The 23187-nt window shown below is 51.7% G+C and overlaps 1 protein-coding gene across 2 annotated transcripts; it reads right to left on the bottom strand.

Moving 5' to 3' along the window:
* Positions 1-1189: 1189 nt before the first annotated feature.
* ARAP3 (ArfGAP with RhoGAP domain, ankyrin repeat and PH domain 3) lies at positions 1190-22617 on the bottom strand. Of its 2 annotated transcripts, XM_087816300.1 has the most exons (33): positions 22514-22617; positions 21889-22397; positions 21715-21776; positions 21517-21610; positions 18422-18622; positions 18215-18284; positions 17796-17916; positions 17522-17706; positions 17342-17448; positions 16901-17100; positions 16718-16803; positions 16398-16580; positions 16101-16236; positions 15378-15494; positions 14813-14960; positions 14605-14707; positions 12033-12252; positions 11278-11341; positions 10873-11036; positions 8819-9031; positions 8461-8566; positions 7420-7567; positions 7056-7124; positions 6326-6400; positions 6058-6172; positions 4139-4267; positions 3926-4059; positions 3638-3720; positions 3506-3541; positions 3307-3370; positions 3069-3206; positions 2846-2884; positions 1190-2351 (listed from the first exon to the last, which is right to left on the bottom strand). In XM_087816300.1, exons 1-33 carry the CDS (start codon positions 22583-22585, stop codon positions 1875-1877), a joined length of 4668 nt encoding a protein of 1555 aa, XP_087672426.1. In that variant the 5' UTR covers positions 22586-22617; the 3' UTR covers positions 1190-1874. The 2 variants fall into 2 exon arrangements, with proteins under 2 accessions (XP_087672426.1, XP_016061057.2); XM_016205571.2 differs by lacking the exon at positions 22514-22617 and having other exon boundaries at positions 21889-22479.
* Positions 22618-23187: the final 570 nt, after the last annotated feature.

Genomic DNA, 23187 nt, shown 5'->3' with positions numbered 1-23187 from the left:
CAGTCACCTTTAGGGTCTGCCCTTCACCCCCGCACAGCTTTCTGAGGCTCCACACATCCTTTCCTCACCCCCTTACCTTGGCCCACACCCATCACCACACCACCGACTTGGAAAAGGCAGTGATCTGTGGCCTCAAACTCCAGATTCACATTTCTAGAAGCCCACAGACATCTCCGCTTGTATATCTAATAGGTACCTCAAACATTTATTTTTTATTTTAAAATTTATTTTAGAGAGAGGAAGGGAGAGAGAAATATCGGTATGAGAGAGAAACATCCATCCGTTGCCTCCTGCACAGGTCCCCATTGGGGGCCCAACCTGAAACCTGGTTATGTGCCATGACCGGGAATTGAACTCAGCACCTTTTGGTGTACAGTGCTCCAAACAACTGAGCCACACTGGCCAGGGCAGTACCTCAAACTTTTAAAATAGATCCTTCAACCTGATTCTTCTCCAGTCACCTCCCTCAGGTAACATACTAAATGGTACCATTCTCCATCCAGTTGGGAAAGTCAGAAACCCAGGGTCAGTGTGCCCCTTCTCCTACCCCCACATTCCATCCATCAGTGAGTCCTATAGGTTGTTTCTAAAAAATATCTTCTGTTGATCTACTTCCCTCAATTTCTAAAACCACTGACCTAGTCCAAGCCCTCATTATCAGTCTCCTAGTCTGATATCTGGTCTCTTGCCTCCAGTCTCCACCCCCTACCATAACCCATTGGTCATAAACAGCCAGAGTAATTGCTTTAAAAAAAAAAAGAAAAAAGGAAATAAGATCTCATCACTGTCTTCCTTAAAACTCTTCAGTTGCTTCAGAATAAAATACAAATGCCCTAGCATAGTCTACAAGGCTGTGCATAACTGGGCCCCTGCCCATCTTTCCCCTCATCAGCCTATACTCTTCTCCTACTCCCTACTCACAGTGTTCCAGCTTCCTTGCTGTTCCTCCAGCACACCAAGTCCCTTCCCACTGGCAGCCCAAGAGCCTTCATGCCTCCTGCTTTCCCTCTCCTAGAGTGCTCCTTCTCTCAGCTCTCCACATGTCTTGCTTCTTATCCTTACTCTTCATGGAGGCCTTCCCCATCCACCCAGCCTAAAGGTTGCCGCCACAAGCACATCACTTTGGTTTAGTTTCTTCACAGCACTGAATTTGTGAGTGTATTTTCTGTTTTCTGTTCCCCCTCTACAGCGGAAGCTCCATTAAAGCAGGGACCCCATTTGTTTTGTTCATACTCTATCCCCAACTCCTAGCAACAGCTGGGTGTTCAATACATATTTGTTGAGTGAACAAATGAACAAATAAATGAATAAAAGAATGGTAGCCTTTTGGTTCCAAGGTTTATTAACAGTGACCCATCCTTTTTGGTTTGTCTTTGCCCCAGCTCCCAACTCTAGTCGACCTCTCCACTCTTGGGCTTCAATGTAGTCCCCAAACGTAGGAGGCAGAGTAGGACAGACTTGGAGATCATTCAGATCTCTGGCTTCCAAATCCTTTTTTTAATTTAACGCAGTAAGATCATTCTTTTCAAACCCCAAATCTCTCACAGAACCCCAACATATCAAATATATAAAGCAGGTGTTGCCCTTGTTGAAGGAAACATATGTGGGGCCTACAGCCCTGAGAAACAGTGTGACTTTCACTGCTCTACTTTCAGTTAATTCAAGGTACAGACAGGTGAGCAGAGGCCCAAAGAGGGGCCATGACCTGCCCCTCTCTGGGCAGGACACAGCCTCTGGAGCCCCCAGTTCCTATGCTACTTCCACAGTACCACACTGGATTCTAGAGTCTTTCCAGCCAGGGCAGAGGAAGCTCCCAACAATGTCTGCCAAGGTGAGAGCTTGGTCTTTTGGTTACCTACCCCTCAGACTGCTGGTCATGTGAGGGGCTGGCTGGAGGGTAGACTGGAAGTGCAGGGAGGTGGGGTGGGGAAGCCAGGTGTCTGTGTCAGATGGCTGCTGGGGCTTGGGGGCTGGGGGCTAGAGGGCTCAGAGGGGCTGCCCAGGCCTAGGGTGGTTTCTCCCTTCCTCAGGATGAGGCTGCTGAGCTCCTGGAGCAGCTGCTCCTCCAAGGATGCATATGCCTGGGAGCTGTTCTTTGAAGGGGGACCTGGAGGGGGCTCTGGTGGCCTCTCCTCCCGGCCTGTCTTGGAGAGAAGGGGCTGATCGGAGGACCTCTGGCTGGCGGGGGGGCTCTCTGACTTGGCTGTCTGCCCCCTCATGGTGGAGAAGGAGGTGAGGGTGTCCTTGGTCAGCTCTGGGAAGGCCCCCACTTCCTCGTACACTGGCTCCTCATACACAGGCTCCTCCAGTTCCTCTTGCTCCTCCACAGACCCCTGGGATGACTTCATTGGCTGGATAGGAATGGATTGGCAGGAGGCAGAGTTAGAGTTGCTGGATTATTTATCACTATTATTTATTGAGCTCTTGCTCTCAGCCAGGTGCTGCAGAATATTTTGCCGATATGGTATCAAAGCAACTCTGAACGATGGGTTACACTGAAGGTGAGGGAACTGAAGTACAGAGGGGTTAAGCTGCCAAATGGTAGAGCTGGGGCTTGAACCCTGGTCTGTCTAACTCCAAAATGCATTCATGTCACCACTTTCTTTCTTTCTCAGATCCTGTAACCACTTCCCCCTTTCCTCACCACATCTTGCCATCCCTCATTTTCTTTACTTTTTCTGGCCCCAGAACTTTCTCATGTACTCTTTTTCTCTCTTACACACATACACACACACAGACACACAGATGGCCTGCATCGGGACAAGTACGGAGAGCACACCAGCTCAGGCAGCACAGAAGAACACAGCGCTGACAGGAGCACAGCTGGAGCAGGCACAGTACTCACAAAGAACATGGACAGGGTCCTCCGATTGTGAAGTCGCCTCTGCGCACAGGTGGGGTGGGGATTCGAGGAGAGAAAGACACAGAGACACAGTGAGGCCTGGCAACAGGAAGTGGGGAGTGGGGGCACAGAGAAGGCAGAGGGGGACACCAATCTGACAGGTGCAACATTGCCTCTGCAGTGTGGGCAGGGATCAGGAAGGGGTTGAGGTGGGCTGGGACCTCACCAGGGTCTGATTGGCAGAGAGGAGAGTGGCCCCGCTGTCATCCCCACGGATGGGTAGCAAAGGCATGGTGCCGAACTTCTGACGGGCAAGGTCAGAGGAGGAACGGCGTCGTAAGACCACTGGCTGCTGGTCATCGTACTGGAGGGAGGGAAAGAGGTTGGCACAGGTGGGCATGGGAGGTACTGAGGGTTAGAGCTGGGACTGCAGACCTAGCCGTCCACTCTCTCCTTCCCCTCACCTGGGCTTTGAGGATGCTGGTGGTCCAGTCCCACATCTCATCCTCATCAGTGCAGGACAGGTAGCTGGGGGTGATAGGAGGGGAATTTAGGGAAAGGAAAGAGGTCACAGCTATAGGGATGGAGGACAGGAAAAGTGAGGAGATGAAGGACAGGGAGCAGGGTTTGGCCAAAGGAGAAGCCAGGCTGGGAGGTACTCACAGGTGCATCTTCTCCAGTATCAATGTGAAGCCCCACCTGGGAGGCAAAGGACAACAGTGATGGGGTGAGCAGAAGAACCAGAGGGGTGGTGGTAGGAAAGCCTGAGAGTGTGGGCTGGGGAAGAAAACTCACGGCGTTGGAGGCTTTAACTTCTTGCGGATCCCCAGGTAGACCTTGGCACCTTCCAGAGACCACTCCCGTTCTGGTTTAGAGCTCTGGGAACATGGACGGAGGCAGTGGGGTTGACAAGTGAGAGAAGGATCGCGTGGAAGCATTGGGGTTATGTGATCACAGGGTCAAAGGGCCAGGGACGAAGTGAGATAGATGAGGTTATGGGCTGTGGAGGGAGAGGGTCAGTGTGGTCCTGGCTCTGCACACATGGCCTCCCAGGGTCCCTCCCCGATAGCCCCAGGGCCCCACCTTTTTCTCTTTGTGCAGCAGTAGGGAGCAACCACGAAGCAGAAAGAACCTCTCCTGGAAGCGGTTTCCCAGCAAGCGGGGCGGTTCCCCTCGACACCGCAAGAGCCCCACCTTTGGGCTCTCCCGCTGGACACCTGGGTACAAATGGCCATTACCAGGTGGAGGGTTCTGGGGGAGAGGCCTAGAGGTTCTGGGCTGAAGAAGGTTGCTCACCTGTAAAGAGGCAGCTGGCCTGGGCCAGGGAGACTTTTCTCAAGAGCAAGGAGGCCGAGCAGGGCTCTGGGAGCTGGCACCATTGTAAGGCCTGCTCCAGGACCTTTTCCTTGGGATGCAGTGGCCGCTCTAAGGGGCAAGGTGGGGTGGGTATCAACCAGAATATCCATCCATGGCCTGGAGCCCCCAACTCATGTCCTACCATTCATTCATTCATTCATCCAGCCCACAGACATTTGTGTTAGCACTGAGCCTACGCCAGGCACAGTGCTGGCCCTGGGGATGCAGTGGTGAACATGAAACACATGGCCTGCCTTCACAAAGCCCTCAGCCAGTGAGGGAGCAGGCAGTAAACAGGTAAGTAAACAAAATAATTAAAGACAATCATTATTCTGAAAGAAACAATAAGAAACTGAAGGAGAGAGTAACAGGACAGCTACTGAGATATGGTGATCCGGCGAGGCCTTTCTGAGGGAGCGTTTGTAGATGAGACTCGGAGGCCTGAAGGATTAGGAAGCAGCCACGCTAAGGTCATGGGGAAGAAGATTTCAGGCATGGCAAAGTGCAAGAACAGAGGTCCTGAGTCAGGATAGATGTGTCTGAGGAGCTAACAGCCGGTGTGGCTGGGACAAAGAGAATAGATGAGAGGATGAACTATGTGAGATGAGGTCTGAGGAATAAGCAAGGGCCAGGTGCACAGGGTCTTTTGGAACACAATAAGGAACCCGAATTTTAAGTCCAAAGGAATTTTAAGTTCAATGGGAGCCTGTTGGAAGGTTTTAACCATTGGAATGGCATGACCTGATTGACTTATGCTTGCTGCCCATTTGGCTGCTGTGTGGAAAATGGATTGTTAGGAGGCAAGAATGGAATACTGCTATCCCAGCTATTTCTTTTCTGGGACTGTGCATTTCAGTGGTTAATGTTGGGGAGCAGAGACATAATGGTGACTTTGATCAGGGTGGTGACCATGGTGGAGATGGAATGATAGATTAAATAGGATCTACAGAACTAGTTGGTTGGGTTGGGTATGAAGATGAAGGAAAGGGAGGAGTCCCAGAGGACTCCCAAGTGTCTGGCCTTGATAACTGTGTGAGTGATGGTGCCAGTGACTGACTTAGGGAAAACTGGGAAATGGCCTGGACTTTTTGTTAGAGGAGGGGGCTGGGAATTGAGTTTGGTCTTAAACATTTTAAATTTGAGAGGCTTATGCCCGGATGGCGTGGCTCAGTGGTTGAGCATCGACCTATGATCCAGGAGATCGAGGTTTGATTCCAGGTCAGGGCACATGCCCGGTTGTGGGCTCGGTCCCCAGCAGGGGGTGTGCAGGAGGCAGCCGATCAATGACTCTCCGCATCATTGATGTTTCTATCTCTCTCTGCCTCTCCCTCTGAAACCAATAAAAATATATTTTAAAATAATAATAATAAAAAAATGAGATTTCCCTGATAGCAGGTACCTTGTTTTAAAAAATAAGTAATAAATTTGAGAGGTGTATGGGATGTACAAGCAGAGGTGCCAAGTAAACAGTTGGACATGTGAGTCTGGAGCTCAGAGGAGGGGTCTGGTACAGAGATAAAAAGTGGGGGGTCAGCTTATTAATGGCATTTAAGCTGTGGGGAGGGATGAGCTCATCCAAGGAGAAATGTAGATAGAGAAAGGAAAAGAGTTAGGATAGAGCCCTGGGTCACTTCAACATTTGGAATCTGGACAAAGGAGGAAGAGAAGCCTCCTTCAAGATGGAAAGGAAACCAAGGATTTGTGGGGTCCACGAAAACCAAGAGAGGAGACAGTATTGAGAAAGGGAATAGCCAGCTGTGTGGATTGTCCCATTATATGCATGGGGAAGTGTCTACTGTATTTGGAACATGGAAGTCATTGGTGACTTTGACCCGCCCACCACACATGGCCATACTCACCAAGCTCCCCGTGCTCAAGAATCTCAAATGTCACCCACAAGTCAGTCCCAGCTGCTGTCCCCCGCATCTCCAGTACCTGGTTAGTCAGCTCCTCCGCAGTCAGTGTTGGGGATACCTGGGGTCAGAGAGAAAGCAGAGGATCCTTGCTGATCAGGCCATTGCCCCTGTCCCATGTTATCCCCTCCCCTCCCCTCCCCTCCCCTCCCCTCCCCTCCCCTCCCCTCCCCTCCCCTCCCCTCCCCTCCCCTCCCCTCCCCTCAGGACTGACCTTCAGGGTGACACAGTTGTCTGGGAGCTGTTGTTCTATATAAACCTCTATAATGAGGTCTCCAGCCTGGGACAGCTGAGAAGAGGGGAAAAGAAGTCAGGAGGTCACAGAGGATGTAAAGAATGAAGGCCAGAGGACTCCTCATGTTGCCTTATAAGCACCCCCCCAAAAAAGTCTCCTCCCAACCCTCACTCCCAACATGGCTGGGGCCCTTGGGGGTGGCGGGCCCGCATCTTCAGGCTGCATAGGTGCTTCCCGAGAGCTCAGCACTGTGCTTGGGAGAATAGGTTTGGAGTCAGATTGTCTGGGTTCCAACTCTGCCACTCACCATAGTATGACCTTGCATAAGTGACCCTCCGAGCCTGTTTCTTTATTTGAAAAATGGGACTACCTACTTCATGGAGTTGTGTGATGCTAACGTGAGACTACAGGTGCCTGGAATAGAATAAGTCCTCAGCTATTTACTACGGTGTTCATTATAGTTCTCACCTCTGTGTCTAACTTAGCGAACTCTTCCTTGGATCTCTTACACGTGGAACTGAAGGGTTTCTGCCACTATTTGTAATGGAGAATCCTCACAGAGGAATGACTGAAGCAAATCTTAAACCAAACCCCTGTCCCCAAAAGCACTCCCCTCCTTGGGTTTCCCCTTGTCCAGAAGCAGAAAGTCAGCTTCCTATCTTGATGTCCCCTCCTGGCCCACTCTGGAGCCAAGGTCAGTACAAATTACCTGCACATCCTTCCAGGTGGTGATGAGACTGACCTCCAAGTCAATCTGAGCTACCTGGTCAGAGTCGATCTGTGGAAGAGCCAAAGGGAGTGTGTGTGGTGGAGGTTGGAAGGATACTGGGAAAGGAGGGGAGCAAGGAGAGATGTGAACCACCAGAGAACCTGTGCGAGAGGGTCAGAGGCTAGAAGAGCTAAGAACCAATCAGGCAAGGATGTTAGGAGCAAGGTTATGGGTGAGAGGGGCCCAGGGCTCTAGGAGGTGGTTCTTAATGTTAAGGGCCTTCAGAGGGCTGGGGACTTGGTGGGGTGAGCAGGATGCAGAATTCAGGAGGAGGGATTGTGGGGCAGGGGTTGAGAGAGCTTACATCAAAGACAGAGACATAGCCGTCGATGAGTTCCTGCAGTATCCGCACCTCGTGTTCCCCACGCCCATCCGTCTGGAACACACTGGGTGCAAACAGCAGGGCCAGGTTCCGTGTGCACATCTGGTTTAGAGCTGCACACTTCTGCACCCTGCAGAGGGTCATGAGGGTCATGAGGAATGCAGTTTGCGCTCACCCATTTGTCAACACATCTATTCATTTAGCAAGCAGGTATTGAGTCCCTACTGTATGCAGGCCCTGAGCTAAAACACTTGGAATGCAACAGTGAGTAAGATATAATACTGGCCTCAAGGAGCTCCCAGTCTAGGGGAGAGACAGGGAACGGGTGATTATAAATATAGTAGGGTTCAGCAAACTTCTTATGTAAAGGAACGGATAATAAATATTTTAGGCTTTATACAGTCTCTGGCACAACTCCTCAACTCTGCAGTTGTCACGTGAAAGGAGCCATTGAAAATATATAAATGAGTGGGCATGGCTTTACACTTTATGTACAAAACTTGATTAACAAGCAGCGGGCTGGATTTGGCCCACAGGTCATAACTGGCCAGTCTCTGTGATACAGCATGATTAGTACAATATAGCTGGGGTTCACCCGAGAGTCATTTAAAGACCTGTCACCCCAGTAGATAAAGACAGATCTAAATCCTACTCTTTTTGTCTCCTACATCTACTCCTTTGCTTGGCATGGAATAATAAAACCAAATAATATTGACTGCTCGCCATTTCTGAGTGCTTACTGCACGCATGCCAGCTGCTGTAGTTAAGAATTTTACAAGGATTGTCTCACTTAACTCTCATATCACCATGGGGTAGATACTATTTATTATATCATCTTTCTTTTACAAGTGAAGAAACTGAGGCTTGGATCCATCTGACTCTAGAGTTCACACTGAAGCTTTACGCTATAATACCTTCACTTAACAACTATTTGTGGGATGGATGAATGAATGCAAGCGAAGGGGTTGGGCAGAAGTGACGAAGGGTCAGTGAGAGGGCTTGTGGGGGGTCTGCCATACTGACCGATAGAGATGCCCAATGAGGGTGGCCAGTGTGCGGCGGTTGACCCTTGGCAAGAAGCCAATCACTTCTTTGTATTTCTCCAGGCGCTGATTCTTCTGGGGCAGCTCTGGGATTAGATGGGGGAGGGTTGGAGAGGATCGGGAAAGGGAGAGTGGAGGGATTTTTAGAGAAACAAACCCAGGATGGATGTGTTTCTGCTCTCTTCCCACCTTGCCCTGAACTGAGTCCCTGGGTGGTCCTCCAGTGGGGGGAGGGGTTGGGGGGGCTGCTCAATCCCACAAGAGAGCCTCAGGGATTCTGGTGGGGTGGGTGGAGTTCCTGGTCGCCCGAGAGGAGTGCTTAGGGATCTTGGGAGTACCGGCAGCCTCCCTCCAGCGAGGCAGCAATCGTGCAGAGGTCACGGGGTCATCGAGCTCTCGAAAGAAGCGTTTGAGTGTGTCAGTGACATCCTCCACGAAGTGCTCCCCTGGTCGGAGCTTCACCGACCGGGCATCCCGCCGAAACTCAGCCAGGAGCCGCAGGCTGCGGGCACGCGCGCCCCCTTTCCTGTACACGCCCTCCAGCCGGAGCCCTGAGAAGAGCCAGCGCCTCTGCTCACAGCTGCCCAAAGACCCCCCACCCCACCCAGCGTCCCCCTACATGGTACAGGACTGGTGGGGGACCATGGAGAAGGAAATCTGCCTCCATAGTTTTGCTTTTCAGGACGCTGCTCAGTCTTCATCTCGGAAAGTCCTTACCTAACCACACTAGCCCAGGTAGCAGCCCCCATCACTCTGTCTCCTCATCACTTTTATTTTTAAACAGCACTCTCTGAAATCACATTACAGGGCCTATTTATCTGAAGATTCTGCATTTGCAAATTCATCTACCTGCTAAAATTTATTCGTAATCCCCAAATCAATACCGGTGGCACTTTTTCAGTCATTTGTGAACATGCACAGGGCAGAGGAAAATTTGAGTTGCCTGTTGGACACATTCCCCTATAAAGTTTCATACAGTAAACAAATGTCTCTTTCATGGTATATTTACAGCCATGTTTTTTGCATTCTCGTGCTTTTGTGTGGGGGTGTAATTCCGTTTAAAATGGCCCCCAATTGTAATGCTAATGGATGTCTGGTGTTCCTAAGGGCAAGAAGGCCAGGACCTGCCTTCTGGGGAAAACACGTGTGTCAGATAAGCTTCCTTCAGGCAGGGGACGTAGAGCTTCTTGGCCATGAGTTCAACGTTAACAAATCACCAACACATATTAAAGTATCTTTAAACAGAAGCACACATAAAAGATGGTCATGTATTGATTGGTTGGTGAAAATGCGACTAGAGGTTGTCAGGAAGCTAGCCCTGCATTTCCACTGAGGCACTAATTCAGCGGGCACTCACTCAGCGTCAGCAGTAACCTCACAGACTGTAACTACCTCGAAGTAAACTGATCGCATCTGTTTTCTCACTCGTTGCCCACTAGCCTCTGAGCTTCACAGGCCGTCCCCTGTTCGCTGCCATCTCCCCATGTCTGGCTCGTGGGAGCAGCTCCACAAGTGTCTGTTGAACAGAGTGGCAGTGTGGGAACTGTGGAGCAGACCTGAACACCCACTCTCTTTCTCCAGGGCTTTCTCATTGGGCCTCTGACTTAATTCCTCCTTTGAACACAAGGGAGGCTGAGAAGAGAACAGGGGTCTAGTGAGTGGGGGAAGTCATTGCACGAGGCCACCGCCAACGCATGGAGAACGTCATTAGCTGCTGACTCTCTGCTGTCCTTGTTGTAAGCACAACTATTTGTAGGTTCGTGGATGTGCTTTTCCCCCTTTTACTGCCCTCAGTTTTCTGTGGATTTTCCTTCTCAAGAGTTCAGTCTTCTAGTGAGGATTCCCTGGGAAGATAGATTCTACTTGGTCCTTACTTAGGCTGGACAACAAAGCAGAGGCCAAAAGCTCACAAAGAATTCTGGGAACCACTTGCACAGCTGATCTTTTATGCCTGGAAAACCTCCCACACAGAACAATTGTGTTCAAACCTTCAAGGATTTGGCTGCACAGCTTGGCTCTGGCCCTGTAGCTGCCTCCTCTTTGCTCTCCCTGCCTCTCCATCTCTAGTCACATTTCAGTGCCACTTTCTCTCCATGCCCACATCACAAAAACAGCTACCTTGGAACAATTACGACCCGCTAGGTCCTGCGCTAAATGCTTTAGAAGTGTTATCTTACTATCAAAACTATTCTGGAAAATGAGGACTGGTAGTAACCCCATTGTACAGATGAAGAACAGGTTCAGAAAGGCAGAGCAGTTTGCCAAAGGTCACTGAGCAGAGGCTGCCAGGCAGCAGGCTCTGGAGGCAAAGCTCATAGGCAGCTCACTGCCCCCTGGCTCCACCCTTGTTCCCCATCCCTCACTGGCTCAGTATTGGCCAGCACCCACTCACCATGCTGGGTGACAAAACTGATGCAGGCATCCACGATGATGGGGATGTCACCTCTACTCATCTGCTGCTCCTGCAGCCCTGTGCCACCCCCACCGGCTGCTCCCCCAATGGCTGTGTTCCATGCTGAGAAGTCCAGCCGGCCCTCTCCCTGCAGATACAGGGTCCTGGGACCCAAGAGGCCCCCGTCAGAGCCATCTCCAGAGGATCCTCTGAAAGGCCCAGAATCACAAGGACCAGATTTCCCAGAGGCACCAGCAGGGGGCAGCAACATCCAACCCAGATAGGACCTCGAATGTGGGAAGAGACTTTGAGGAAGTGGACAGCTGTCCAGCAGGCCAGGGTGAAAGGGTGTGGGCTGAGCTCTAGAAAGGGGGACTCAGAGTCAAGGGTAGGGGAAGCACTTACCTTCCTGTCTCCACCAGAACCAAATGCTCCTTCTTGTCTGGGGTGTCAGCTGCCGAGACTACACCTGAGAGGAGAATCATGGAGATTATCGTCATTGTTTTCATCATCGTGACTAATATTTATGAAACACTTAAGGTATGTAGGTGCCAGGCTAGCCATACAAACAGCACTGCATTGAATCCTGTGAGTTACACATTATTACCATTTCACAGGCGACACATAAAGCTCAAGGAGGTTAAGAAACTTGCCTCTGATTACTTGCTATAAAATGGCAAAGCTAAGCTTGAACTCAGGTCTCTTATCTCCAAAGCCCTAAAACATTACCCTTCACTGTTCCTCTTTTAGGAGAAAGTGAGAGTACTCAGTCCCCTCTCCCAGTCCCCAACCAGCAAGTGACTCCAAATAATGATAATAACATTTATAACATATAGCACTTATTGAACACTTAAGAGACTCCTCCTCCCAGGTTCTGTGATAAGTGGTTTACATGCATTGCCTTATCTGACACTCACTACAACCCTATTATTGTGCCTGCTGTAAAGATCAGGAAACTAAGGCACAGAGAGGTAAAGTAATTTGTCCAAGATCACACAGTTAGGAATTGATGGAGTGTAGGGGATCTAAATAAGGGCAGTTTGACTCCAGAGCTTGTACCTGAATCTACTGTGTTTCCCATGGGGACCCCCGGACAGATGAAGGTCCATTCCTCTCCCCCTCCATGGCCACCCTTCATCCCTGTCCCCACCCCTGCTCACTGATCTCCTGTAGCCGCCGAAGATGTACCATGTCCTCAGGGACTGCAGGGCCAGGGCCCGGTGCTGGACACAGGAAGAGGTGGTCACCACGAAGAAGTCCAAACCCTGACAGCCAGTGGCCGGGAGCCAGGGCTGTATAGGAGGGGGACCGCAGCCACAGGCGGCCCAGCCGCACCAGCCCAGGGCCCAGCAGCTGGTGACAGCTCAGCGGGGAGAACCACTGTGAGGCAGGAGGAGAACATAGGGAGAGAGGAAGGTGGGGAAAGAGACAGGAGGCGGGGGAAAGTGAGAGGGCCAGGGAAAGGCAGAGGAAGATGCGAAAAGAAAGCAAAAGAAAGACAGGAATGAAAAGGGGTGGGGAGGGAGTGGAGGAAAGGCCCAAGGAGAAGACAGAGATGATGGAGAAAGACAGGGAAGAAACTCAGTTCAATTCAATTTGCTCCAACCAACAGAGAAGACCCCTGTGGAACAGCCTTATGCCCTTAACTGGGATGTAAGGGTAAGAAGGAATGGGTAGCCAAAAATGCTCTAATGACAGAGTCATGATGCCCTGGGAAGTCCCCCCACGCCAAGGGGCCAGGGAGAGGCTTTGTGGAGAAGGGACTATTTGAGGTGGACCTGAAAGCAGTGCTTTTCAAACAATAGAGCAGTGAAAGCCTGGGGTAGGATGGAAGTCAGGTGGAGGAGGGACATCTATAATACTCTCAACAATAAAATTAATTTGTTAAAACTTCCAAACTGTCACTAACAACTACTTTAATAAAAAACAATAAAAATGTATTATTAGAAAAGTGAAATGAAAAAAGAAGTACATACAAAATATAAGCCCCCAATTTTTTAATTAAAAAAACATGTTTTTATTGATTTTTAGAGAGAGAGGAAGGGGACAAGGATAGAAAGATAGAAACATTGATGATGAAAGAGAAATATCATCTATCGGCTGCCTCTTGCATGCCCCCTACTGGGGATCTAGCCGGAAACCCAGGCATGTGCCCTGACTGGGAATTGAACCAGGGGCCTCTTGGTTCATGGATTGACTCTCAACCACTGAGGCACACTGGCCAGGCTAAGGCCCCAATTTTTATAATAAGATTCCACACATAAAGTCACTCTGTCAAGTTGTTATGAAAGATTCTAAAAGCTGACTCTCGAGTTCTTAACTTGTCTTGGCATGGGCCATGACAGGGTCCACAGGCCAGTAAAGTGACACAGTCTGCAGCCCACACATTGGGCAGCACCACCGCCTAAAGAATGGGCTAGATTTTTAGAAAGTGTAGATAATAATAAGAGGGGACTTGGACTTGGCTGGGAGGGCCACAACAGCACCCTTAAAGGACACATGGAACAATTTCTTGGTATGAGGAGTTATAGGGGAACCAGCAGAGTGGGGTCAGAGGAGTGTCAGATGCTGTAGAGATGACCTGGGGAGGCCAGGAGGAAGCCCTTGGACCTTGGCAATGGGAAGCCACTGATCACCCACAGGGTAACAGCTCAGAAGAGTATGGCAGATTCTAGGGGATTCTAGGAGTAAAGGAAGCTGCAAGGGGTTAGGAGGAACTACAGGCTGCCAGGGCACAGGACTTTCTGAGAAGCTGCCAGGAGAGCACCGAGTGAGGAGTTGAAGATGAACCAGGGCTGAGGGAAACGCTGCTTAAGGATGGGAGTGATTGTCATCATTATCACCATCACTATTTCAGCGCCCACAGATGGTGGACTTGCTGGATGCCAGGCAGTGTGGGCCTCACATGTCTCTAATTCTTAGCCTTAGGGTCTTACCTCTATGGAAAAGCTCACAAGGCTAAGAGTTGGAGGACTCAGATCCCAGGATGTCTGACTCCAGGATCTGAACTTTTAATTCCAGGGAGAGGGTGCACGATGGAGAGAGATTGGCTTGCCTGGCAATGGAGAAGCTGGGAAAAATAAAGGCAGCTTTGCCTCTGCCTGGAGGGCTAGGGGAAGAGAAGTGGGAGGCATGAAGGGGCCCAGCGAGGCTTGGGCCCAGCGAGGTTTGGGCCATGAGCTCTGGTAACTGAGGCCTGATTTTGGTACTGTGCTCTGCTGCCTTCTAGCTCTGTGACCTTGACCAAGTGCAATCTCTGAGATTCAGTGTCTTTTTCTTTTTTCTTAATATGTTTGTATTGATTTCATAGAGAAGAAGGGAGAGGGAGATAGAAACACCAATGACGAGAGAAAATCATCGATCGACTACCTCCTGCACACCCCCTACTGGGGATGGGGCCCGAAACCCCGGCATGTGACCTGATCAGGAATCGAACCAAGACCTCCAGGTTCATGGGTTGACGCTCAACCACTGAGCCGCACCAGCAGGGCGAGACTCAATTTCTTTATGTGTGAAATATTAATCACCCTTACCACTGAGGGTTGTTGTGAAAATAAATGAGAAATTGAATGGGCAGTGTTTACCCCAGGTCCTGGCACAGAATAAATGCTCAGTCTACCTTAGCTGTTCATGGAAGGGGTAGGAGTGGCTACAGGAATAAAGAGGACAGGATGGGGGCAAGTGGGGACAGGAAAACCATGTGCTGCCAGGGAAGGGTCTCTGCTATCTCACCTTGCCCACAGCGCTGACCCAGGCCTCCAGACTGTCAGCTCCATCAGTGCCAAAATGCTGGATCCTGCCCCCCATGAGGATGAGCTCAAAGGAAAAGGGGAACCTGGGGAGAAGGCGAGGTCAGTGAAGAGAATGGGGCCCAGGAGAGGGCTTCAGGCTTGGGGCTGGGAAAGGAAAAGGGAGTTCAGTGAGCATGGAGGGCTGTTACCTGTCAAGGTCACCTGAGTCAGTAGGTGGAGGGCTCACGCCCAAACATACAACATCCTGGGGCTGAATGAGGCTGAGGGGTTCGGGGCTGCTTTCTGACACAAACATCTCCAGAGCCGCTCCTAGCACACACCACAGCCGGGAAGGAGCTAAGGGGAAGACCGATGGTCAGCAGGCAGAAGACGGTCTCCACGGTCAGAACTCCTTCACCAGATCTCTATTCTACGCCAAGCCCTCTGGCTATGTATGATCTCACATAATCTTCACAATAACCCTATGAGGAGGGAATTATATTCACTCCTGTTTTACAGATGGGGAAACTGAGGCTCAGAGTTCTAGTAGCTTGCCTAAGTCTCATCAGTAGCAGAGTTGGGATTTGACTCTGACAGTCCGACTTCAAAGCACAATGCTGCCCCCTGGCATAGTTCTCTTACCCCCTGCACCCAGCCCACTCCTGGGCACGACCCCACTTTCCCATCCCAGCCCTCCCCTCCCTGTCCCTCTGTGGTACATTTGCACCCATCCTAGTTTCTCCTTCTCTTCCCATCCCTTGGCTCCCCCCTTACCATCCCGGCCCTTGCGAGGGGGTGGGGGTCCGGCTTTGTTGCTGATGGGACCACAGTACAGGAAGCTGCTGTAAGTGGCAGGCACCACCACCTCATTGTACACGCCAAGGGAGGAGTCTGTAAGGGGAAGGAGCAGTGGTCAGGTCAGACCGGTGCAATGGGATGGTCAGAGCCCCTTAGGGAAGGGATTGAGTTGAGGAAGACAGTGGGACCGAACTCCACTGGCAGCATGACTCAGTAGAGCCCAGTTAGGCTGGACCACTCACTACTCAGATTAGAAAAGAGGGTGGGATGAGGCTTCTAACCCAGTCCTTGCCCACTGCCTCTCCCCACTAGCCAGCCTACCAGGCATTCAGTCCTGGGTGGAGGTCTCAGAGCATAGGTCATCTGTAAGTGTCCCTGTGGCCTAACCATTGGACACCAGCATCTTTAGATGACCATTTATATGATCAGACTGCCCCCAGGGAGTTGGGTTAACCATGTCAGGGGTAGACCAGCACTAACACTTCAAATATCCAGATCCACACCCCAGGCAGTGCCCAGCATCGGTCATTTCATAACATCAGGAAATAGGCCCAGAGGATCTGGAAGTTTGGGAAACCAACCAGCTAAGTCATTGTAATGGACTTGGTCAGGGGCTAAATGCAGCTCCCTAGAAGAACCAAGGCAGGCTGGGGCTGAGAATAGTTGGGGGAAGGGAAAGGAGGCACTTATGGGGATTACCTGAGGGCAGGAGACCAGGGAAGCTGCCATCGAGGGCCAAGGGAGACCACGGCTCCTCACCCTCAGAGGTTTCAACACAGAGAAGCTGGGTCATGTTCTTCAGCAGGTTGGGTCCTGTCACAGCTGCACACAGTGCCTGCAGGGAGGGCAGGGATTCTGTCAGCCCCAAGACCCAACCTGACAGTCTTGGGGACAGTCAGCTGGTCACCAAAAACAGCCTCCTCCCCCACAAGTCTAGGCATTTCAACTCAGAAACTGCTTTCCCCCTCCCCTTCAGCCCCAACCCATCCCTCCTACCTGGAGAAGCTGGCTGTGATCTGGATACTGAGGGTGGGGCTTCCGGAAGAGACCCAGCCGGTACTTCCGGGAGATGAACTCTCCCCTAGGGCCTGGGGGTGTATCTGGATGCAGCCTCTCGCCTGGGGGCAGGGCCCCTGCCCAGAAGCGGTTGGCTCGATCATTTCCCAAGACAATGAACAACTGCAGGATGACAAGGGCAGAGGCAAGTGATGGGAACTCAAGAGTCCCCAGGCATTCCAATCCCGTCCCTAGGTGGGTCCAAGGCCTTTTGGGGATGTTCTTCCATCCCCCATTTTCTCCCACTTCAGCCTCCTCACCTGCACTATCTCATTACTCCAGACACTTGTGTCTAGCTTCAGACTCTGCACCTTGGAGATCCCGGAACCCAGAGCCCGGTGCTGACCTGTTAGGATGTGAGGGGCATGTGGCATGGGTACCCTGAGGCCTCCCGCCCTAATCCCCTCCTTTTCCCCATTTCAGCTAAAGGCTCCAGCCCTCACCGGCACACTGCTTGCAGATGACCACTCCCAGGTTGACAGCAGCCCAGTCTGGGCGGGAGGCCCCACAGTCCGCACAGTGCAGGTTTGCCCGATTAGACCAGATCTTCTCAGCCACCTCGTAGTCAGACAGGGTCTCGCTTACTGCTTCCTGTAGAGCGGCCGCCCAGCTCTGCCGAGCACCCCCAGACTCGGCTGTGAAGCTGAGGGGTGGACAGCCAGTCTGTGGGCATGGACACCCTCCCCACTTGTCCCATCCCACTGGCCATTCCTGCGGGAACCACCACAGACCAGCCTAGACCCTCCTGAGAGCCTGGACCCTGCTCCCTGGACTCCCATCGGTGCACACCCACAGACATCCTACTTAGGCCTCCAGTCCTCTGCATCCTGTGCCTCCCTCAAAAACCCCTTCCCCAGCCTTGTCTCCTGCCATCTGGGCCCCACCTGAAGCAGCGATGGGGTGTGAGCAGGTCGAAGCTGCGACTCTTGGTCTCCCGGACACTGCACCCTTGCAGTTCAATGAAGCAGATCCCGATGCCCAGGGAGAAGGCCTGGTGGGGTCAGGGGGAGGTTCAGTGAGGTGCCCGAATAAGCTAGGCCAGGCCCCTGGCCAGCCCTCCTCACCTGCTCACTCTTGTACAGCGCCAACTCTCCAGGGCTCAAGGCTGCAAACACTTTGGCCTTGTGTCCACGCAGCTCCAGCATGCCTGTGCGGAGAGGTCGGGGCTGCTGGGGGCTCCTCAGGTGGCCCAGGAGACGCTGCTCCTTCAGGCAGGATTGCAATGTGGAGCACCAAGTGTCCCGCTGAGCTGGTGGAGGACAGGGAAGCAGAGCGGTGGGCTGTGTGCGCACATGGCTTCCCCACCGCTGCCCTGACCCAGGGCGCCCTGGTGCTCACTCTCGCTCTCCGTGCGGAACACAAACACCCTCTGGCTGGTGATGACCTGGAACTTGTTGTCCTTGCTGCTGCGGGTCATCTCAATGGCGGACAGAGGGATCACACCCTTGGGGAAGGGGTCCTGGAGAGACAACCATTATCCACAGGGGCAGGAACTCAGTCATGTGTGCTGACACCAGGGGACAGCACCAACTTTTAACGAGATCAGCACTCATTCCACAGCAGTGGGGTACAACTGCTATCCTGGCTTCTTTAGAAGCTGACATGGGTCATGTAGTGACTGTGCCCCCACCAGGGGCTTCTGCCTTCCAATCCTGAGCCTCTCTCAGCTATTCCTCCCTCTCCCTCCCCATCCCGTTCCCCTCCCCCTTCCCCTCTCCCTCTCCCCAGGTCCCATGTAGCATCTTCTGGACCCCCACCTTGTCATTGCCAAAGTACATCAGACTCCTCCCATTGAACTGCACAAAGCGCCTCTGAAAGACGTAGTTTCTAAGGAAGGGAGGAACTAAGATCAATGAGTAGTGGAGGCTGCATCTTGGGGGGGCTCCTAGGGCATGGGAGCACTTGGGACCTGACCCCCACCCCACCTCCCAGCCTCCCTCCCCTTCCCTTCCCAGCAGCCCTACCCCTGAGGGGAGAGCTTGTCTAGCCAGCCACTGAGCAGGGGCGTTGGGCGGTCTGCGATGGAGGAGAAGCTGGCATAGGGCGAAATGAGGTCATCACTGGTCTCTGTGTCCATGGTGGGCAGTGAGAAGGTGGGATCCCCAGGCAACTCAAGGCTGGCATAGCCAGCGTCCTCCCGTGTCTCCAGATCCTGCCTGCTGAGCCTTGTGGGAGCCAAGACAGAGAGGGACACACATTAGACCCAGTTCCCTGGATACCCTACCCATAGCACCTAGTAGAATGCCTGGCAGGTCCTGGATCTGCTTTTCAATCGGGGGAATAGGGAGGCTGGGAACCCCATGGATTAGCATGGACCTTCTTCTGAGAGCACACGAAAAATTCCAGTCCCTCTCCTTTGCCATTAGTAGATGGCTCCCTGTCACAGTTGCAATAACTTTTATTGGTTCTTTCTCCACAAAGTTCTTGACTTTGTCTCCCTGGATCAAGTTCGCTTCAATTCTCACCGGGGTGATGTAATTGCTTAACGGGTCGCCTGCTTCCACTCCTGCCCTCCCTCCCACATCCATTTTCCCACCACCACCAGATTGCTCTTTTAAAAATACAGATGAGATCATTTCACTCCCCTGCATGAAACCCTGTAATAACTTCCCATTTGTACTTAAGATAAATCCAAATTCCTTACCATGGGCCGTAAGACCTTGGACAGTGAGGCCCACAGCTCATCTCGTACTCCCTTAATCTCATCTTGTATCACCCGTACCTTCGCTTACTACCATTCCCCTCCCTCCCTCAGCGCCTTTGCACATGCTGTTCCCTCAGCCCAGAATGTGCTTCCTTGGGCTGCCTTTTCTCATCCTCAGGACTTGCTTATTCCATCTTCTCAGAAAGTCCTCTATTATTTTCTATTATTTTCCAATGGCTCTTAATCTCAGCAACACAAAATCACTTGGAAAACTTAAAAATATGAGCCCCATACCAGACACTTAAATTTGAACTCCCGAGATTGGGGCCCAGGCATCTGTAGTTTTAAAAGTCCCCTGGGTTATAGGTTGCGAACCATTCCTCTGCCTGAGAAATGGAAACAATCAGACAAGAACCCCCCCAGACTCCCGGCACCTCATCTACCCAATTGCACACATACTCTGCTTTCCTCCTGTTAATATAATAAACACCCCTGTCTAAAGCCAGTCTCTCCTCTGTGTGCTTGGTCCCATACCCCTCACCTACGCAAGGACACCGCTCCAGACTTCCTCCCCTTTCCCTCGCCCACATCAGCTGATTTTCCCTCTCTATCAGATCATATCCATTCACCTTTAACCATGTAGAACATTCCAGCCTATAAAAAACCCTTTCTGGACTCCACTTCCACTATTAACAACCACTCCACCTTTGCTTTTCTTTGCAGGAAAACTTCTAAAGAATGTTGTCTACACGTTTCCAACTCCTCTCCTTCCATTCTTTCTTGAGCCCACTCTGATCAACCTCCACGTTGCCAGCTCCAGAGGTCAGTTCCCAGTCCTCAATGTACTTGACTCTCGGCAGCATTTGACACAGCTGACCTCTCCCTCCCCCTTATACAAATGTCCTTCCCTCGGCTCCTACGACATCTCACTCTCCAGTGACACCTTCTTCACTAGCCATTTATTTTCAGCCTGTTTTGCCCATCTTTCCTCTTTTCCCAAACCTCTTGATATTGAAGTGTGCCAGGAAACTGAGCTCAGTCCTCTGCTCCATGGACACTCACAGCTACACACACCCATCTCAGTGCTGACAGCTCACAAATTTAGATCTCCGGCTGGACCTCTTCCCCGGACTTCAGATTTGCATACCCAGTGGCCTGTCATCTCCTCTTGGGTGTATAATATACACCTCAAATTCAACACATCCAAAACCAAACTCTTGATCTAACCTCCATTCCTCCCATCTCAGACCATGGCAACTCCAGGAACTATCAGTGCTCAAAACAACACTGTCCAAAGGAAGTCAATGTGAAAGCCACATAGTATGTAATTTACAATTCCCTAGTACTAACATTAAAAAAAGAAACATGAAATAAATTTTAATATCTTTTATTTACCCCAACATGCCCAAAACATTAACATTTTAGTATGCAATCAGTATAAAAATTAAGATAATTTATACCTATATCTGTTATATTAATCTAGTATTGCTTTTTAAAAAAATACTGTCTTTGGACTTTGGTAGTTGTTTCACTGTCACGGCATATCTCATTCCAGACTCGCCACATTTGGTCAGTAGTCACATGTGGCTAGTGGCAACCACACTGGACAGCGCAGGCTCAGACTGAAACCCTTCAAACCATTCTTAACTGCTCTTTTTTCTTTCACACCTCAATTTACTAGGACAGTTTGCCTTCAAAATACAATCAAAACCCAACTCTTTCTCACCATCTCCGCTACCTAGTCAGAGATGTCTCACCTAGGCTACTGTGGTAACCTCCTAATGGGTCTCTGAGCTTCTGCTTTTGCCCTCTACAGATCATTCCCAGCACAGCAACCAGAGGGATTCTTAAAATGTACGCCAAACCCTTCCAGTGGCTTCCCATTTCACTTAGAGTAAAATTGAAAGTCCACACAAGGTCTGCCCCATCTGGTCCCTTTCACTTCTCTGACATCATCTCTTCCCACTCCTCTCACCTTAGCCCATTCTGTCCTTGCCTGCCTTGGCTCAGCTCTTGTGTGTCCCTGGGCACGTGGTCTCCTATAGGTGCCTGACCTGGGATGGAACCTGCAACCTGGGTATGTGTCCTGACCAAGAATCGAACCCGCCACTTTTTGGTATATGGAACGATGCTCCAATCAACTGAGCCACACTGGACAGGGCAAGCACTGCTTCCCATTTTAAATTATAAGTCAATTTGTCAACTTATTTCCAGTCTGCACCACTGAGTCACAAGCTGCCTGAGGAAGGGACTAGGTCTGTCATATTTGTCCTGTATTTGAGATACAGATACAGACCCACTGGCTGGAGGGCAGTGGGCGTTCAATGCACATCTGATGAATAACTAGATACATGGCCACCACCAGCTCCTCAAGCTTCCCCAATTCCTGTCATCACCACCCTACTGACTACTCACCTGTGCTCAGCTCTGCCTTCTCTTCTGTTGGGCGCCCCTGAGACCCCCACAGGCTGGACACCATAGTACAGGCAACCAGGGTCCATGATGTGCACTGTTGGGGAAGATGGAGGAGACGGGAAGAGGAGATCAGGTGGGATTGTCTGAGGTCCTGAAGGGCTCTGTCCCTCTTCCCCCAGCCCATGTTAACCCACCTACCTGTGCCTGTGGTGGGCCTGAGGGCAGGAGTTGGGGCAGCTGTCTGGGAGCTGTCTGCAGCCCTGAGGGAAAGGTCTACTGGTCATTGAGGGAGAGGGAAGGAAGGACAAGCTCTCCTGCCCTGCTTCTCTCTGCTCTACCCAGCATGGACCCCAGGGACTTGTCCCCACTCACCTGTCAGGAGCTATCTGTGCCCTGCCTCTTAAATCCAGGCCAAAGTAGATGGCATTGGGCATCATCTCCACGGCATTCAAGGCTGAAGGCTGCTCAGAGAATGAGGTGGGGAGAGGAAGGGACCTTGGGCTGGACTCTGGGCTCCTGGGCACTTCTGGTCTCAAGAGGGCTGGGCTCATCCCAGGCCTCTGGGTGATAGTGGAGCCACTGAGCCCACCAAATACTGTCCTGGGCTTAGGCACAGGCTTGGGGGGCTGGGCTTGGGGGGCTGGGCTGGGTAATGGCTCCATGGCACTATCCAATTGGGGATCCGGGGAGCCCTCTGCAGTGCCCGTCTGCAGCAGGCGCAAGATGCGTTTCCGGTGCCCTGTGGCGCTGATGCCCAGCTGCTTCAGCTCCTCGTGGCCCAGGCCCTGGGCTGCACCCGCTGTAGCCAGGCCATGCTTCCGGAACGTGTCTGCATACTGCTCCAGGTGCACCGTGGCCAGCCACACAGCGATGTCCAGGTCCTGAGGGGCAGCCATGGGGGCTCAGGCCATTGCTGGGGGGAGGGGCAGGGTGAAGGGAGGGCTCAGGCTGAGATTCCCCCTCCCTGTCTCAAAATTTGAGGCCTGGATGAGGATACCAGACTCCAGTCTCCCTCCAAAGAAAAAGAATCAGAGGCCTGTGATCTGGAGGCAGACCTATCCCAGGACATCAGAAAGGGTTTTCTTATTATAAGAGAACCCCTTCATTTGCAGATGAGGAAACTGAGGCCCAGAGAGGGGAAGAGGCTCACCCCAGGCTCACAAAAAGTACGTTAATGTTGGTCCCCAAGCTCCTGCCCACCCTGGGTCAAGGTCCAAGCTCTGCCCCTGAGTGACTGCACAGTCAACTAAGTAAGAACAGGACAAGATGCTAGAACCCTGCAGGGATGAGATGGAGTAGAGAGGAGGGGGCCCATGATGTGGCCTGACCCTCCCACTGCACAAGGTGGGGACAGCTGCAGCTGTGGCCTAGGAGGAGGTGCAGATCCCACTCCCACTGGTTTCCAGAGCTGAGGTACAGGCTTAGCCATCCTAATCCTGGTCATTCCCAGTTCCTCCTCCCCTTCCACCTATTGTCTCAGCTCAGACTTCCTTCCTGTCCCTCCAGCCTGGCCACCCACACATCCTGCCTGCTTTGGTCAGGCTGCCAAGAGAGCCTTAACTAGTCCCAGCATGTGGGATCCTGGCCCTGGGCACAGTGGGGATGGGGTGGAGAACTGGGCCAGAGAGATGAGGGACCAGAGCCTGGGGGTACCCCAGGGTCTTACTCTCC

This window comes from Miniopterus natalensis, chromosome 4 (genome assembly GCF_054644295.1).
Source record: "Miniopterus natalensis isolate mMinNat1 chromosome 4, mMinNat1.hap1, whole genome shotgun sequence".
Lineage (NCBI taxonomy): Eukaryota > Metazoa > Chordata > Mammalia > Chiroptera > Miniopteridae > Miniopterus > Miniopterus natalensis.
The sequence above is the reverse complement of the archived record's forward strand: the minus strand, read 5'-3'. Positions and strand labels throughout refer to the sequence as shown.